Source organism: Plecotus auritus (genome assembly GCF_963455305.1).
Source record: "Plecotus auritus genome assembly, chromosome: 7".
Classification (NCBI taxonomy): domain Eukaryota; kingdom Metazoa; phylum Chordata; class Mammalia; order Chiroptera; family Vespertilionidae; genus Plecotus; species Plecotus auritus.
Genome location: NC_137774.1, coordinates 92,546,675 through 92,564,853, shown reverse-complemented (window position 1 = coordinate 92,564,853; position 18,179 = coordinate 92,546,675). Strand labels below are relative to the sequence as shown.

Genomic DNA, 18,179 nt, shown 5'->3' with positions numbered 1-18,179 from the left:
CTGGGAATCAAAGGCAGAACCCATGCAATGGCCCTCAGCTCGCTGTGCAGTTGGCCTCCTCCTCCCAGCTCTCTCTCTCCTCTTTTCCCACTTAATGTTTTCCTTAACACACCCTGTGTTTCCTGATTTGCTGATCTCTCTCCACCCACTAGAATCTAAGTTCCATGAGTCTTACCTCGTTCACCGCTGTATCCTCAGTGCCTAGAATAGGGGAAACAGAAAATGGTCCTGGAATGAAGGAAAACAAAGTCCCTGGCCTCCTGGAGGCAGCCTTTAGGGCAGACAAGCAGATTGCCATATCATAAAAGTTCAGGTAGTGTCATGCTGCCAAGAAAATTAAAGCAAATTAAAGGAAGGGGGAGGGAGAGGAAGAGAGTTGCTGACTTAGATGGGTGGTCAGGGAAAGCCACTTGGTTGAAAATTAAATATAAAAGCCTATAGCAGGGCCTCTGTTCTGTATGGTTATTAAATCAAACCTATATGGGCTTACTCTGCTATTTGTCTTATGAGAGTTTACTCATAGATTAATTTATATGAGAGGGAACCTTGGACCAGTCCCTCTATGAGAAGGTTCATGCTGAAATCTAGAACTCCCCTAATTTATTTCGATCAGAAAATATAGAGTAGTTCCAGATGTCTTCTCGGAGGGCCAGGACATCTTGTGCAAGGGGGAAGCTAAGCACATCTGTAATTTCGGACACTTTAAAATGACCAGTTCTCCTAGCTCCAGTCCCAGCTCCAGGAGCAGTGGAACTGGATAAATTGCCCCTTATCACCAGGTTGGTGACTCCTGAACTTGAGTGGGATTCCTCAGAGCATTGGTTAAAAATGAGTTCCCTTGCCAAGTTAGTCCGCCCTCATTTATTACTCTTTTAAAGATGAATACAAAAGCTCCTTATGTTAACGGTATGGAAAGATTTTCAACATATGTAATTAAGTGAAAAAAGCAAGATTCAGAATTGTGTATGCTATGTCTGCTTGTAAATTTTATTAAACAGCAATCTCTGGGGACAGGCTAGAGAGGGGCTCTTTCTTTCACTGTAACCATTTTTGAATTTTGAAGATCAGATTAAACTAGAACTTATTTAGTGCTTCTGTAGCCTTTACATTGATGAATCCGACGTAGCCTCGCCGGCCATCAGGATCCACCTCTTTGCAGGAAGTTTCCCACACTCTGTGGAATCACTCATGTTAAATAGTTCCCATCTCTCTCTAGCTCAGTCACCAGGATTAAACAAAAAAGCACTGTTGAGCCTTCTTTGTAAATGTGTGTATCTTTAAAGCAGTTTGTACTTCTGTGCTGAGTTGTTAGTTAAACATACCTTCAAACTCCAGGGAGAGGAGGTAAAGTGTACAGAGCCAAATCCGGGGGCTTACCTGATTCTACTTTCCATTGAACAGCAGACCTTCGGGCAAATCAGTTAACTCCTCTGGCCTAGATGTGTGTTCTGTAATCATATCTGCCTCCACATGATTTCCAAGGAGTTAATAGGCGTGAAGTGCTCCATGATACCTGTGCCAGGGTTCAGGCAACGTCTCCACCATCCTCATCATTCATATCTCTGATACCCTCTAGTCTGGCTCCTGTTTGAAAGCTAGCAGCTACCAAGAAAGCAAGTGAACTTCCACTAAATCTGTCTCTGTTGTTTGCTGTATCTTTATAGTAAAAAATAAAATGAGACATTTATTGTCACCACCTAGCCAGTTTTATTGTCAAGATCACACATTTATACGTCTTTCAGATGTGAACGGCTGTGCGCACATGTGTCACGTAGCTGTGCACACGTTGCTGTTCCTGCTGAGCATGTCAGGACAGTCCACTTTGTGTGCTGTGCTTTGTTCTTTTGGCGTGACATGATTTCATGCAGTTTTTACACCTGCTTATCTGCTGAATTGTCATTTTGATGGCAAAATCTTATTTTCTTCTCTTGATGAATTAGAGTTTACATAATCATTCTTTATTTGTGGGCATTTGGTTATTTTGGTTTCTCACAATGAATTTTTGTTTAGAAAAACAATTCCTTAAAATATTTTTTAGGAGGAGAGATCAGTAAAGCAAAAGAAATGCTATTTCAAGTCTCCTTAGCATGTTGCTTTGCAGTGGGGTGAACCTGTTACAGTAACAGCAGTGGAGTCTCTCTCCCAGCCTCCACCCCATTTCAGAGATTAAACCCAGGGCCAACTCCAGGTCTGCCCTGGGAACAAATTTGCCTCCAACTTTCTGTGCCAAATCCAGATGGTGGGGGGTAGATTGTGGCTATTGCTATTGTTCCCTCAGCCATGCTGGGTGAAACCTCATATGTTTAACTTTGTATTTGTTAGCATAAAAACTCACCATTTGCCCATCTGCTTATTTAGTCTCTATGTTTCCTCATGTCCTGTGAACATGGTATAGTGAGAACTCAGTAGTAATTCTACATATGTTCTGGATTTTAATTATCCACTCACACTTATCATTGCTTTTACTTATCAATTGCTCTTCTTTTCATATGCGTTTTAGTGGTTTTCATTGCCTAGAAGTATTATATGTGTGTAATTATATTATTACTAGAGGGCCGGTGCATGAAATTCATGCACTCCGGGGTGAGGAGGGGTTCCTCAGCTTGGCCTGTGCCCTCTTGCAGTCTGGGAGCCCTCAGGGCATGTCCCTCTCCGGGAAGCGGGCCTAAGCCATCAGTCAGACATCCTTATCACTGCTGCGGAGGTGGGAGAGGCTCCCGCCACTGCCATTGTGCCCGGCTTTGAGCCCAGCTTCTGGCTGAGAGGTGCTCCTGCATTGAGCGTCTGCCCCTTGGTGGTCAGTGCACGTCATAGCGACCGGTCATTCTGCCATTTGGTTGATTTGCATATTAGTCTTTTATTTCATAGGATATATATACACTAGGGGCCCAGTGCACGAATTCATGCACCTTGAAAGGAACTGTGGGCCACGAGGCTGGGGTGGGTCTTGGCCCATCCTCCGTGCCCCCACCTGGCCCCTCCCACGATAGCCCCGGTCCCCTGTCTGCTGGCAGCCCTGCTCCTGCTGCCTCCACTCCCACATGCTGATGGCACCAGCCCCACTCACACCTGCTACTGCACGAAGTGATTGGAGCCAGTGCCAGCAGCGGGTGCAAGCGGGGCCAGCACTGTTAGCGTGTGCAAGTGGCGGCTGCTGCCCCAATCACCCCTCAGGAGCAGGGGGAGGTGGAGAAGCCCTCAGGGGCGATCAGAGCCAGCAGCGGCTCCAGCACCAGCAACAGGTGTGAGCATTGGGCGGGACTGTGGCACGCAGGAACAAAGAATTTTCAGTAACCACCAGAGGCTCACCCCAATTACAGCGACCGGCACCCCGCCTTGGTCTAGCACCCCTGCTCACCTGCTCCACCATCCCACCATGGCCAACGCCCGCCATGTTCCTTGCTCTGCCACCTGCTGCCAACACCCACCATGGTCTGCATGCGCCCCCTGGTGGTCAGCGCACGTCATAGCAACTGGTTGTTCAGTTGTTCCACCATTTGGTCTATTTGCATATTAACCTTTTATTATATAGGATGATAGGCCCCATCAATCTCATTATTAATCATTTTTAATATGGTCTCAATAATGAAAAGTGGTCTTTCCTTCCAAATCCATTTTCTTATTTTTTATGATTTATTATATCTTTAACCTGTCTGGAATTTATGATAGCATATAAGGTAAGGTATGTATCTATATATTATTCTTCACATAAATATACAGTTTGCCCAAAAGTATTGATGATTCCTTCCTTTACTATTTAACATTTGACATCAGATGTAAATAATTACATATATCTCTGGATTTCTCTCTGGAAATTCATTCCATTGATCTAACTTTACATTTTACTAAGTATCATACTGTTGTGGTAATCTCTCTTTGTTTTCTATTTTGGTATCTTATACAACCAGATTACTGTTGTTGGCGGTTTTTTTTGTTTGTTTGCTTATTTTACAAAGAAAAAATGCTTTGGTATTTTGGTCACCTGATTTGCCTTTATACATCTTGTCACCAAGTTTTATAAGTCAACTTGGGAAATAAATTTATATTTATTTATCTTTAATACAACTGCAAATTTAAAAAATGTTATCATTAGCTTTTTTTGCCACTAGCATTTTATAATTCATCTAGAGGCCCGGTGCATGAAATTCATGCATGGGGGGGTGGTGTCCCTCGGTCTAGCCTGCACCCTCTCCCATCTGGGACCCCACGAGGGATGTCCGACTGCCCATTTAGGCCTGATCCCAGTAGGTGGGATCCCAACTGCTCACCTGCCTGCCTTCCTGATTGCCCCTAACCGCTTCTGCCTGCCAGCCTGATCACCCCCTAACCACTCCCCTGCCAGCCTGATTGATGCCTAACTGCTCCCCTGCCAGCCTGATTGCTCCTAACTGCCCTCCCCTGCAGGCCTGGTCACCCAAACTGCCCTCCCCTGCAGGCCCAGTCGCCCCCAACTTCCCTCCTCTGCCAGCCTGGTCACCCCTAATGCCCTCCCCTGCAAGCCTGGTTCCTCCCAACTGCCCTCCCCTGCTGGCCATCTTGTGACAGCCATCTTGTGTCCACATGGGGGCAGCCATCTTGTGTGTTGGAGTGATGGTCGATTTGCATATTACTCTTTTATTAGATAGGATTTTCTATAGCTGGAATTTATACCATGTTATTTTAATTCCTGCATGTTTAATATTTAGGTCCCTTTTGTAGATGAGATAGATATTATATTTCATTCTCTAGATATTTATTGGTACATGCGAGTTTATTGCTTTCATGTCTTTACCAAAACTATGGGTCTTTGCTGAATTCATGGGTCATCTTTGCTCATGTGAAACTCTTGAATTTGGTGAGCATGAGACCATATTTCCTACAAGTAATGGAGTTGGCCCTTTTGTGACAGCCAGAACATCTGATCCTCTTCTTTTACTCCTGTTTTTATTTTTATTTTTATTAATTTATTGTTGACAGTATTACAGATGTCCCTCACTTTTCCCCCTTTACCCCTCATCCACCATGCTCCTACCCACTTCAAGCCTTTAGCTTTCTATTGTCTGTGTCCATGGGTTATGCATAAACACATAGAAGTTATTTGATTAATCTCTTCCTACCCTCCCTCCCATCTTCTCTCTGAGATCTGTCCGTTTGTTCCATGCTTCCATGTTTATGGTCTTGTTTTGTTCGTCATTTTATTTTGTTCATTAGATTCCACAAATAAGTGAGATCATGTGATACGTGTCTTTCTCTGACTGGCTTATTTTGCTTAGCATAGTAATCTCCAAGTCCACCCTGCCTGAAAGGGTAAGAGATTCTTTTTTACAGCTACATAGTATTCCGTGATGTAAATGTACCACAACCTTTTTATCCACTCGTCTACTGATGGGCACTTGGGCTATTTCCAGATCTTAGCTATTGTAAATTGCACCGCTATGAACAAAGGGGTGCATATATTCTTTCTGATTGGTGTTTTGGGATTCTTAGGGTATATTCTCAGAAGTGGGATCACTGGATCAAACAGCGGTTCCATTTTTTATTTTTTCAGGAAACCCCACACTGTTTTCCATAGTGGTTGCACCAGGCTGCATTCCCACCAGCAGTGTACTAAGGGTTTCCTTTTCTCCACATCCTCTCTAGCACTTGTTGTTTGTTGATTTACTAGTATTGATAGTAGTCATTCTGGTAGGTATGAAACGAAACCTCATTGTGGTTTTAATTTGCCTCTCTCTTATGATTAGTGACATTGAACATCTTTTCATATGTCTATTGGCCAACTGTATGTCCACTTTGGAGAAGTGTCTATTCGGGGCCTTTGCTCATTTTTAATTGGATTATTTGTCTTCCTCTTGTTGAGTTGTATGAGTTCCTTATATATTTTGGAAATTAACCTCTTATCAGATATATCATTGGTGAATATGTTCTCACTCCTGTTTTTAGAAAAAGCATCTCTCTTGTTTCTCTGTGAAAAATAATGGTGGTTCTAAGTGTCTGTCCTATTCCTGTTAACCAAGCGCTCTAGTCATTTCCGCCCTTTAAATTCAACTGCAGCCTGATTTTCAGATTCCATGTGATTGGAACCCCTTAAACTTACGTTCTCCGAGTGGTGTAGCATGTTTTCTAGTAGGATTATACTTCTGTATATTGCATTTCTTTTTACTTTTGTATTACATATCTTATAAATTTTCTTGCCTTGGGATTTAAGACAACTTCAAGCTTGCTGTGCTTTATTATTTACTGTGCCTCTTAGTATGACTTATTTCTCCATAATGTCGTTTTGTTATATATTATATTGTATAGTATGGCTTAAAACCTTTCCTTAACCTTTTAAAAAATTGAGTCAATCTTAGCCTTTGAAGTGTGTTTCTACTACATTTTGTTAGATTTAAGGTTTTCTTCAAATAATGCATTTTATTTTTATAGGTGAACTTGGCCTGGTTACATTTACTGATATAACTCTTCTCTTAACCTGTATTTTTCTTCATTGTTGATACCTTTTTTCTAATTCACAGTATCTCTGTCATAAACTTTCTGATCTATTTAAGGAATACAGACCAAAAGGCTTAATTGACTCTGACTCTGCTGATTCTCCAGTCCAGCCCTGCCCTATCTCCTCTCATTACTGAAACTCACTGTCAGATGCAGAACCATTGAGCCCTCTGACAGCTTTAAAGAAACCATGTATTTATTTTAAATTCTCTCACCATAATGTACTGTTAATACATTATATGTCAAGCATAGCAGCAAGTTATAATTCCTTATACTTTTTTTTAATCCTCACCCAAGAATGTGTTTATTGATTTGAAAGCGAGAAACAAAGACAAAGAAAGGTGAGAGAGAACATCGATTGGTTGCCTTGCATACATGCCAGACTGGGGTTTGAACCTGAAACTTGAATATGTGCCCTGACTGGGAATCGAACCTGCAACCTTTCAGGGTACAGGACAGTGCTCCAACTAACTGAGCCACACCAGCCAGGGCTTCCTTACTTTTTTTTATTTTTTATTATTTTTTTTGAGAATTTTTGTAAGAGTTTATTTGAGCCCTGGCTGGCTTGCTCAGTGGTTAGAGCGTCAGCCCACAGACCAAAGGGTCACGGGTTCAATTCCCAGTCAAGGGCATGTACCTCAGTTGCAGGTTTGATCCCCTGCATGTGCAGGGAGCAACCAATTGGTGTATCTCTCTTCACCGATGTTTCTCTCCCTCTAACCCCCTCCTCCATCCCATTCACTCTCTCTAAAAATCAATGGAAAAAATATCCTTCAGTGAGGATTAAAAAAAAAAAAGTTCATTTGAGACAGAACTGAAAATAATTGTTGTGGAGCAATATCTCAAATGCTCTCTTCCCTACATTATTAACCTTGCCACTTCCCTACCCTCTTCAGTGAGACCCAGTGCTTTAAAGACTACTCTGAACCTACAAATTCCCACTGGTGACTTCTTTAAAGTTATTTGGATGTCTAACAATTGTATTCTGCCTTCACAAAACATCTACTCTTTAGCAGGATTATTAACTAGTGATGGGTTCTTTATTCCCTAGCATGTGATAAATATATTTTACACACGTGAGGTATGCTCTGTAGATCCTAATGGGTGGCACACATAGACTACGACGTTCTTGTCATCACATCGTTTAACTTTTACTAAACTGAGAAATGTATTGCCTGGATATCCAAAGTCCTTCTCTAAGGGTTAAACCTGGGGAGTACCCTCTCCTGTCATTTGAAAAGTGACCGAATCCAATTTCCTCTCCAGAATTACAACATTATACGTCGATAATCACAAGCAGGCTGAGCTCTAGGGCAGTTACCTGCTGTATGTGTCTTTCCAATGGAGGGGCATCAAGATGGTATCAGCTAACATTTTCCAGCCATGAACATATAAAAGAGGGTTTGGCTTGTTTAGTAAGTGAATTGAATTCTCCCAAAATGAATTCTGTAATCAAACCAAGAAGGTGGTTTGTTTAACTTAAACTTTTCATCACACCTATCTCCAAAAAGTATTCTAGGTGTCTCAATACAAGGCACAGACTCAGTCGGATTCCTAGAGATGGATCCTGGGAGTTCAAAGGTAGAGCTCCATAAGGAAGATACTTTTAAGGCTTGGGTTTGAATAGAAAGCTCAACTACATAATAACCTGATGTGACTAAGACATTCCATACATAGGGTTTTTAAAGAGAGTTATATTATTATGATGCCCTGATATACTTACTGTTTGCTTGGCTACGAGGGAAAACTTGATGTTGCAATTAACCTATTTTTTTCCCTCTGTCTGAGTATTGTGAACTTCCTTTGTGGTATTTTAGTGATTAGACAGGATGGAGGGTGTTCTTAAACATTCATGGCCAAGTCGGATGATGTCAGAATGAAGGGAAGGGATGGTCTTTATGGGGCCAGCAAGTCTGGCCCCATCTGAATTGTTTGTCTAACACTCCACAAGTAGAATAGGAACCACTGAATTATTCATTTTCAAGTTGCCCTAAAAAAGGCACTTATGCTGCCGAAATGCAGACTTTTGGTGCCAGTGAGAGGAAGAGGAAGGATGCTGTCTTTCCTCTGAATGTGCTGCTGCCCTCACTGCCTTGTTCTCCAGTTTCACTTCCCAGCCTGCAGGGTGAAGGAAACCACCAGCTCACTTAAGTGCAGGGCCATGGCGGGGGCAGGGGATTGTGGGCAATACAATGAGTGCCTCAGAAGCCACAGGTGAGCTGAGCATTTAATTTGCTGGAGAAAGTCCAGGTGGAGGGGAAGGAGCTTTAGGTTTATGGGGAGCTGTGTCGTCAGAAAGCCTCTGGGTGTGGGTGTGGTGGGAGAACAGCCTGAGTCTGTAGATTGGGGCCCAGGGCCCAGGAAGTCGCCTTGGGCTTGGGCTTGGGCTTGGAGGTAATGAGGAGAAGGGAGCTGAGAGTAGTAATAACTGGTATGCAATCAGAGATCTTTTTTTATTCTTAGTGTTAGCTGCTCTGTCACCAAACCTTTCCTTAACAGTTCCTACCAAGTAGTACTTAGGGGAGAAAGGGAGTAATTAGAATCCCTTACATTTGGAAGGGAAAAGCAGGGTTCTTAACGCTAGACCAGCTGCTCATGGTGGCCTTGAGCTTCTTGTCACTACTCGGCCCTGGGCCTCAGTTTCCCCACCTATGATACCAGAGCAGATTCTTGGGGAACGCCAGAGGTGCAGCCTCTGCATGCTGCAGGAGACGGTGAGAGACACAGGTGCGATGCTAGGAATCACATGATTCTCTTGCAGTCGGTCGCCTGATCAGTACCTGTTGGCTGTAGGCAGGGTGTTTATAGGGTAAAGCAAACAGAGGAAGGGAAACAAAATCTGAAAGGCGCTTCCAAGAGAGTGAACACTCAGATCAGGCAAGCAGTGCTCCAACCTCTGGAAAGATGTGCTAACAAATTTTACACTAAATTCATGAAGGAGACTTTAAATACATATATATTTATAGATGGTATAACATCAGCCCTGCCAAAACCTTTTGTTAAATGTAATGAAGCAGCAAGCTCAGTCCTGCTGGTGCTGTTCTCAGCCCAAGATTCCTGGCACAGTCTGTGCGGGCTCCCTGGGCACAGAGGCACTTGGTGAAAGGTGGGAGGGCCTCCGTTTCCTCCATTGCCCATGTGGAAGCTGCTCCTGAAAACCCCTTTTCTTGTGGGATGAAGGATGGGACGTGGGTGTCCCCTCCAGAATCCTTTCTCCTCCCATACTCTGTTCTTAGCAAACAATCTTTTTCTATATAAAGAAAAACACCCACATGTGATTTTTCAATCACATTCTTCTTACAGAGAGGTGCTTTTCATGTATACGTTTTCCTCCCCTTTGATGAGTGGGTAAATTGATATTCAAAGAGGTTAACTGTCTTGACTAAAATTTGTCAAATACCGAGTCTCAGGCAGAGCTGGATTCCAGCACCGGACGCCCCCCCTCCAATCGGTATTCCTTCCCAGAGGCCTCACTGCAGCCTCCTCCCAGGCACTATTCTGCTTATCACCTCATTTCTGTGCAAACAGACTATAGCAGTCAGCATCAGCACAGACTGGATAGTTGACGCGTGGTGATGGAAGGATGCAAAACTACTATGACACCTTTGTTTTTGTTTTTATCATCTTGTACTTTTTTGTTTGCTTTTTATTATGTTAAATTTCCAACATACAATAGAGGGCAGGATCCCAGGTGCCTCTTGTGTGGTTCCTACCATTTCATTCATAGCTGATCCTGTCTCACCTGTCCCCTCCCCACCTCAGTTTTATCTTGAAGCTACTTTCAGAATCCTTTTATTTTACCTCTGAATGTTCTAGCATGTGGATCTTCACAATAAGACTCTTCCTTTTTAATATAGCCACAATACTATTATCACATCAAAAACTGATTTCTTAATATCATCAATATTTAAATTTCTAACCACCCCTACACATCATAAATGGTTTTATTTTTTAATTTGTTCAAATCAGAAGCCCTGGCCGGGTGGCTTAGTTGGTTGGAGTGTCATCCCATACACCAGTGGTCGGCAAACTGCGGCTCATGAGCCGTGGTTTGCCGCTCTGTTGACTAATGAGTTTGTTGACCACTGCCATACACCAAAAGGTTGCGGGTTTGATCCCTGGTCTGGCTGCGTAACGGAGGCAACCAATTGATGTTTCTCTCTCTCTCCTTTACTCTCTCTCTCTCTAAAAATCAACAAAAAAACATATCCTCAGGTGAGAATTTAAAAATAAATAAATTTGTTCAAATCAGGATCCAGGCAAGATTCACATATTGTAATTGGTTGGTATGCCTTTAAGTCCCATTCATTTTAAAGATTCCTCTCCATCTCTTTCTTTTCCTTGTGATTTATTTGTGTATGAAACTGGGTCATTTGTCCTGAAGAGTTTCCCACAGTCTGGGTTTGCCAACAGCATCCCAAGATGTAGTTGACCATGTTCCTCTGTCCTCTGTGATTCCTGTAAGTTTGTAGTTGAATCTAGAGGCCTGATCAGATTCAGCCTGGAAATTTTTGGCAAAGGCTACTTCATGGTTGGTTATGGTTACCTTCTAATGGTCTCAGGTATTGAAAATCAGCTCTGACCAGAAGAGAAAGGTCTTGATTTTCACGTGTGGCAATAATAATGAATATGCACATGGGTCTTTGTGGTTTACAAAGTCCTATTCTCCTCCATCAATGTTCTTATTTTGTCCTCATGCCAGTTTCTTTGAGAAAAGCTGTTTTTCTCATCCCATGCACGTGGCTATCGAGCTCTAAGGTCTGCTCAAGGTCAGATGACTAAAAGGCAGTGGGGGAGAATTCAGGTCTGTTTGCTCTGCAAGCCACGCTCTTGCGGTTCTCTAGACCAGCAGTCGGCAACCGGTGGTCCACGGACCACTGGTGGTCCGCGAGGTCCGAAAGGTTGGTGACCGCGCTGCTCTAGACCACAATTTCCTTAATTTCACCTCCAGTCACTCCATCCTACTTGTTACCCGGAGGCACTTGGTTTAAGGAAAGAATAAGATTTTCACATCCAACTTTCACCTCGTTTTTTAGAGCAGCAGTGTTAGAACTGTGGAGAAATGGCAAGAAGCATCTGAAGATTAACCCAGACACTTAACCCAAAAGGCTTTGGGTGGTCTCAGTAGCAAAATGAATTATGCAATCTCATGAGCTCATTCTCTGGCCACAGCTGTCCCATGTCCCTGACCAGGGAAGACTGAGGCCTGAGTGACGGTCACAGGCTCAGACTGAGGGTCATATTCTGGTGAGTGACTGACCTCCTGGAGCTGCCCTGCTGGTTGGCACAGGAGGAAAGTTAACTCCATGTGGGCTGTCAAAGACAACTTGGTTGTCAGCTAGACTCAGATAAACTAAAGGAGAGCATTATTTATATCATTTCATATAAATAAGTCAGCTAAATAAATTGCTAGGCAAAAAGAGAAATATATTTTCCCATTTGAGATTGAAAAGATTAGAGTTAACTAAAATTGATTATAATTGTTACTGTTGTATCATTTAAATTGGCATAAATATAAACAAATTGTGGTTAATTTCTAAGCAGGTAAAAGTGACATCCTGGCCATTTAACTGTCTCTTGACACGGTTTCATTTCCAACAAGAATAAAAACCATAATTTCCAGAAGGTTATCCCTATGGGTCAAGCTCTTGCACTGTCTCGCTGGTGTGATCAGGGAGGGGTGGATCCACTCTGGAGTGACACGTTAAATGGGGGGCTTGGAAGGATGCCAGACAGCTTTACCTCTGCCCTCCACCCCTAACAACACAGAGGTGCCTTAACGCAGGTGGGAAATGAAAGATAGGACTGGTCATACAGATAAGGGTTGTCACAAAAACCTTTCCCCAGATAATGCTTGCTCCTCCTCACCTCCCTCCTAACCCTCCCAATTAGAGTTTGCTGAGACCTAGTTTGTGTCCAGCTCTGTGTTGGGCATGAGGATACAGGTGAGCCAGACCAACTGCCCTGCCCTCCAGGACCTCACATTTGGACAAAAGGAAGCCTAACTCTTGGTCTTTATATATTTTTCTCCCTAAGGCAGTTGTTGCCTTCTTTTTCAAAGGCTGTTAAAAGTGGTAAGAAAGTGAATTATTTTCCTTCTGCAAAAACAACTTAGAGACTCTTTCCTTGAAAGTCATATTTACAATTTGACAAAATACCCCTGCCTACTTTTTGCTCTTTAAAATACCAGACAGTGAATTGTTGCTTGTCCAGAGCAGAGTGGACTTCGGGTGTCACAGATGTTAGTTTGCATATTTGATTAACCAGTATTTAATGGGCGGCTGCTTTGTTCTCTGGGATTATAACAGTAAATCAACAAGTAATCAATATACAAACAAGACTTTGAGACAGGAATAATAGGGCAATAAAAATAAAGCGAGTGGATGATGGGGAGTGAGGCTGCCAGGAGACCTTTCAGAGGATGGCCACAAGCGCTGAGACCTGGATGGTGACAGCAGCTGCCGTGGAGACCTCAACAGAGAGATAGCCATGGGGACAAGCATGGTGGCTTCAGGGAACAGAGTAGGACTCAAGAGACTGTGAAGAATGTTGATTGAACTACAGAAGGAAATTTACACGGGATGCGTATTACTAATAGGCTGTAAAAAACACATCTACAAGAAACAAAATAAACCTCAGTACAATGGCTCTGATGAGAAAGCAGTTCTGCACTTAGATTTCTTTGTTGGGAAGGCTAGATTGTTTGACACGTGGGAAATAAAGCTGGAAAAGGAGGTGTTTAGGGGAGGTAATTCTGTAATCAGCTGTTGACCTTCTGCTTCCTGCAGAATCCCGGCCCACAGTGAGAATGAGAGGATCTTGACCCAAAAGCACTTTGGGTCTGACTGGGAGGGAGGGAGCCAAAAGAAGTTCCTGGAATCCACCAGCCCATCTAGGGCAGACTGGACTTGAACACTAACCCCCATGGGAATGCATCCGAGGGAAGGATTAGTCCATGCAGAAGAGGCCACAGACCTCATGGGAGAGGAAGTGTTGAGAGATGCAGGGGGGCTGGCAGAGGCAGCCTTGGGGAGCTCCCCCGGGTGCAAACGCCAAAGGGCTGGCCTGCCAGGCGGTGGGATTTAGATTGTACAGGTGGGATATAGGTGTAGGGTTGTTGTTTTTTTAAGAGTAATATTGTCAAATCTGTGATAGCTCACTTTGTCTACAAAGAGAAGGAAATGCTATAAAAAGTGTTTTTGTATGACTTCGCCTGACAAAGATAAGACAAATAAGGTCAATCCCATATATAAATATTTATGAAAAAATACTAAATAAAATATTAGCAAATAGAATTCAAGAGGACATTAAATGTGTAATACACCACAACCAAATGGGAGCAGATAACTGTCTGTATAATTTACCACTTTAGTGGGTCAGAGGAGAAAAACCATTTAATTAGCTCCATAAATGCTTAAAAGGTACTTAATGAGATCAATATCCATCTTTTATTAAAGAGTCTTAATAAAATAGGAACAGTTGGATACTTCATTAACAAAATAGGAACATAGATATTTAAAGTCCAAAATCAGGAACATGCTTAACGGTGAAATTTCCGATGCATCGCCATTGAAGCCAGACATCAGGCAGGGATCCCCTGTGTCACTCTTGCTGTGATGTGGTCTGGAGGAGCTGATCAGTGCCATCATCCAGGAGAAAGAAATCGGAGGCATGAAAGGGGCAGGAAGAGACCAGCCTGTCGTGTGCAGATGTGGGCACAGGGTACCATGAAAGCCCAAGAGAGCAACCACAAAGCTGTTACAGTGTTTAAAGGAACCCACCACGGCATGATTTCTTTGTCTAGAAGGTTGTTGCTCTCTCAGCCCCGCTATTCTCTGCCCAACAAACTTGTCTTCATCCTCCAGGATACAGACCATGTCCTCTCCTCCACAACACTCTCCCTCCTCATGTTTGCAAAGCCCTTAGGATGTGCAGGTATATGGTCAGTGTACTAGTAATAAGGCAAATACCAGTGCTACTAAGTAAGCACTGCTGTCTCCACTTGGGACATTTGCTTCCCCATCAACTATGGCATATAGTAGGTGCTCAGTAGGCATTGAGCAGAGACTGCCCCTCATCCCCAGCCTAGTCTGTGACCCACACCCGTTGGGGCGGGTCAGTGCCTGTGCACGAGAAGGGCACAGTGCCACCTCCTCCGGGTAGAGGCCTGCCTGGCTCTCACATGTGACTCAGAGCAGCCTTTCCTTGTGGTGAGATCAGACTTCTGCACTGTGCCCAGCTCCTCATCTGTGTGCCCAGGCGGGACAGAGAGAGATGGCCTTTCCTGAGGACGCCCACCCCCATTAAGGGGATTCTAGACCCACAGCCACGAAACCTTCCTCACTGCCTGACCCTCTGGCCACCTCCTTTTCATACTGCTCTTTCTGATGCTGGTCCAGTGAACCCACTGTGTCTCCTCTACCTCCTTTTACTAAGAGAGCCTGGCCTGGTGTGCAACTTGTCAGGAAAGCGATCACCTTCCTGACAGCTGAGGCTATCAAACGCAGCATCCAGGTGGAAGGGGAAGATCTCACTTTATTGCACATACTGGAGCTTTTTGTTTTTTAATTTTTAAAGCAGAGAAGATTAATCTTTAGCTATTTCTTCTTTTGATGCTCAAGAACTTTATAATCTAGTATTGAGACTTTTGACTTGGGTCCAAGAAGACACACTGATCTTTGAAGGCCACCAAGGACACTTCTCTAACTGCTTGTAGATGTACATGGTCTTAACAGATCCTGATGACAGTATGAGTGTTCAGGTATTGAAATATGTACCAGGCTTGCCTTGGTGCCATCCCTTGGCACTTGGGGCTAGTGTGAAAGTAAACACAGAGTTCCTAGTGTGGATATAATCTCCCTTCCATCCACCTTGACCACGTCCTTTCGAGTTCCTCATAAAAATGGTGTGCTAGTGCAGAGAATACCCTGAAGTGATCCATAGGGAACTGACTGAATGAACCAAATATTCTAGGCCAAGCTGAAATTACCCTCTCTTTGAAGTCGGAGTGGAACGTAATGCCGTAATGCCGTGCAGGTTAATGGATCAGTGAGAGCTGTTTTGTCAGCTCGTAAAAAGGAGAGAGAACTAAATTTTTATAATAAATAGTTTTGCTGAGCAAACAATATGTGCTGTTATTATGGACTTTGGAAAATAAATGATTTTAGACTAATGTCAGGCTCCAGATCCTGATGTGGTATTTGGGCCTTCAAAATGAAAAGAATGAAAAACCTTCAGAATATTGTTGACACTCACTCTATGAAAGCACATGGCATTTAATTCATTACTGCACTTTTCAGATAACATAGTTGTAGTATTAACCTCTGGGTATTTTCGTGTTACTTACTAGTATTGAGGGCAGTTTGTCTGAGAGGATTCATTTTGTTGGGAGGGCAGGGGCCACAGTTTGGAGAGGAGTGCTTTGCACAGACTCAGTGGTGGGTGTGTTCTAAGATGGGACCAGCGCAAACGATCTCGGTCCTCGTCTACAAGTGCCAGCGGCTGCACTTCCTATCTTTAAAACCCCAATCGCACCGAAATACCTGGCTAGATGTATTTTTGATCTTTCAAAAAGCATGCCCCTTGAAAAATTAATCACAAGCCTACAGACTTTTAAAATAATAGTTTGGCGTTTTCTTTGCCCACTGCTCCCTGGTTCCTTCCATTGTCTCCTCCTGTGGCTTCTGGTCCATTCTGTGAATGGGAGCTGCAGCCCCTGGGGCCCTGCTGTCATCAGGATACCTGGTGCTGAATAGCCCTGCCTTTTAACAGCAGAGCTCAGTGTCATTATCATGTGAAAGCTTTGGAAATCTGAGAGTTGCTCTTGTAATGAAAGGTAAGTGCAATAGTTGTTATCACATTCAATATTTTGGTCAGTTTAGTGGTTGCTTAGTAACTAAAGTTAAACTAACCACAAGATGGAAAAACTTGAAATTCACTTCCAGGGATTGCCTCAGACTGCCGAGAAGGCACCTTTCTATTTAATTGTGACTAATTCTTTATAAGGGAATTGAAACCTTTTGGAAATAGTGCATTGTTTTCTGGATATTAGGCATACTAATGAGCATCCAAAACCACTCACTATCTGAGGAGGCTCTCAAGCCCATCCAAGTCCCCTAAATCTGGTAGAATTTGTCCCCACGGGTTCCAGCCTTGCTGCCAGCTCTAGGTAAAACCAGTCCCCTCGGAACCCCTCCCTTCTCTAGCCTCAGCTTGTGTCTGACCCTATACTGGCCCCTTAGCCAATGGCAGAGCCAGGCAAGGATTGAGTAGTGGATAAAAACAGGCAGCCACACCTCTCCCCCTTATCTCCAGATCCAGGATTGGGAATTCCCAGAGAATTAAAGGTGAAGCTCTGGCCAGAGGATCTTCCTGGCGGAGGGGAGTTATCAGTGATTCCTCTGGGTCCTGGAGTCATCCCTCTCTCCTTCTTTCTTCACTCAGCAAAATACATTGAACACCTGCTGTGTGTCTTTCTCCTTCACTTCATCCCGAGAGACACAGCAGGGCCTGCCTCTCTGTCCTCCTCCCATATACACTGCCAGAAATAGTAGCGGTACCCCCAAGGAAAGCCAAGCCCCAGAAGAAAACATCCCTCTGTAGGACAGACCTCCCCCCCGCAAAAAAAAAAAACAAACAAAAACACAACCAACTGTATGTGTGATCTGACAGGAGTACAAAATAAAGCATGAGAAATATACTCAAGAATAGAAGGGAAGATAATAGCAACATAAAGCAAAAACAAGGAATAATTTTTTTTTTTTTTTTTTTTTTAGTTCGTGTCTTTTATTAACCCAAATACAATTACTTGTCTTCTGGTTTGTTGAAGCAATAGGTCAGACAACATTTGCCACAATAATGTCTGTCAAAGTGGCTGGCCATAAAAACTCCAGCACCACATTCATCTGAAGGGCACTCTCGACGAAGGCGACTGATTTTGCCATTCTCATCCACTTTGTAGTATTTCAGGACAGCCAGCTTAACCTTCTTTCTCTTATGCTTGTTCTTCTTGGGAGTGGTGTAAGACTTCTTCTTCCTTTTCTTGGCACCACCACAAAGTCTCAACACAAGATGAAGCGTGGACTCCTTTTGAATGTTGTAGTCAGACAAAGTACGCCCGTCTTCCAGTTGCTTGCCAGCAAAGATCAGTCTTTGCTGATCAGGAGGAATTCCTTCCTTATCCTGGATCTTGGCCTTTACATTTTCTATGGTATTCGAGGGTTCAACCTCGAGAGTGATGGTCTTCCCCGTGAGGGTTTTCACAAAAATCTGCATCTTGGCGGCGACTCCACCACAGATGGCGGATCGGAAAGCAAGGAATAATTTTTTAGAAAGTGAATAAAGTAGGAATAGGTATGAAAAACAGAATAATTAAACTAAAGAACAAAAGAAACAAGGTAAATTACAGGACAAATACAGCTACAATTGGATCAAATTGAAGAACCACCCCAAAAGCATCAAGAAAGGATAAGGAAAGGTTGAATGATGTGGAGGACAGAAGTAGATGTGCAACCAAATCCAAATAATAGTTCCAAACAAAGCAGAAGAAATATTTCAATGACAGATAAGTTAGCCAGAATTAAAGGAAGATGAACGTGCTCATTGAGGACCCAACAGGAGTGGTTAGGAAAAAACCTTTGCCAAGGCCCACGCTCAGGATCTCTGCTCCCTCAGCCAGGCCCTTCCCCACCCAGTGGCCGGGTCCTGCAGCC

General features: G+C 43.4%; 2 protein-coding genes across 5 annotated transcripts in view; one reads left to right on the top strand and one right to left on the bottom strand.

Annotated features, from left to right (window-relative positions):
* Positions 1-18,179, top strand: part of CUX1 (cut like homeobox 1) — a 365,895-nt gene that overhangs the window by 243,683 nt on the left and 104,033 nt on the right. The window lies entirely within an intron of this gene.
* LOC308255343 (ubiquitin-ribosomal protein eS31 fusion protein-like) lies at positions 15,614-17,819 on the bottom strand. The gene has a single exon (XM_080682653.1). The coding sequence runs from the start codon at positions 17,740-17,742 to the stop codon at positions 17,272-17,274; it is 471 nt and encodes a 156-aa protein (XP_080538779.1). The 5' UTR covers positions 17,743-17,819; the 3' UTR covers positions 15,614-17,271.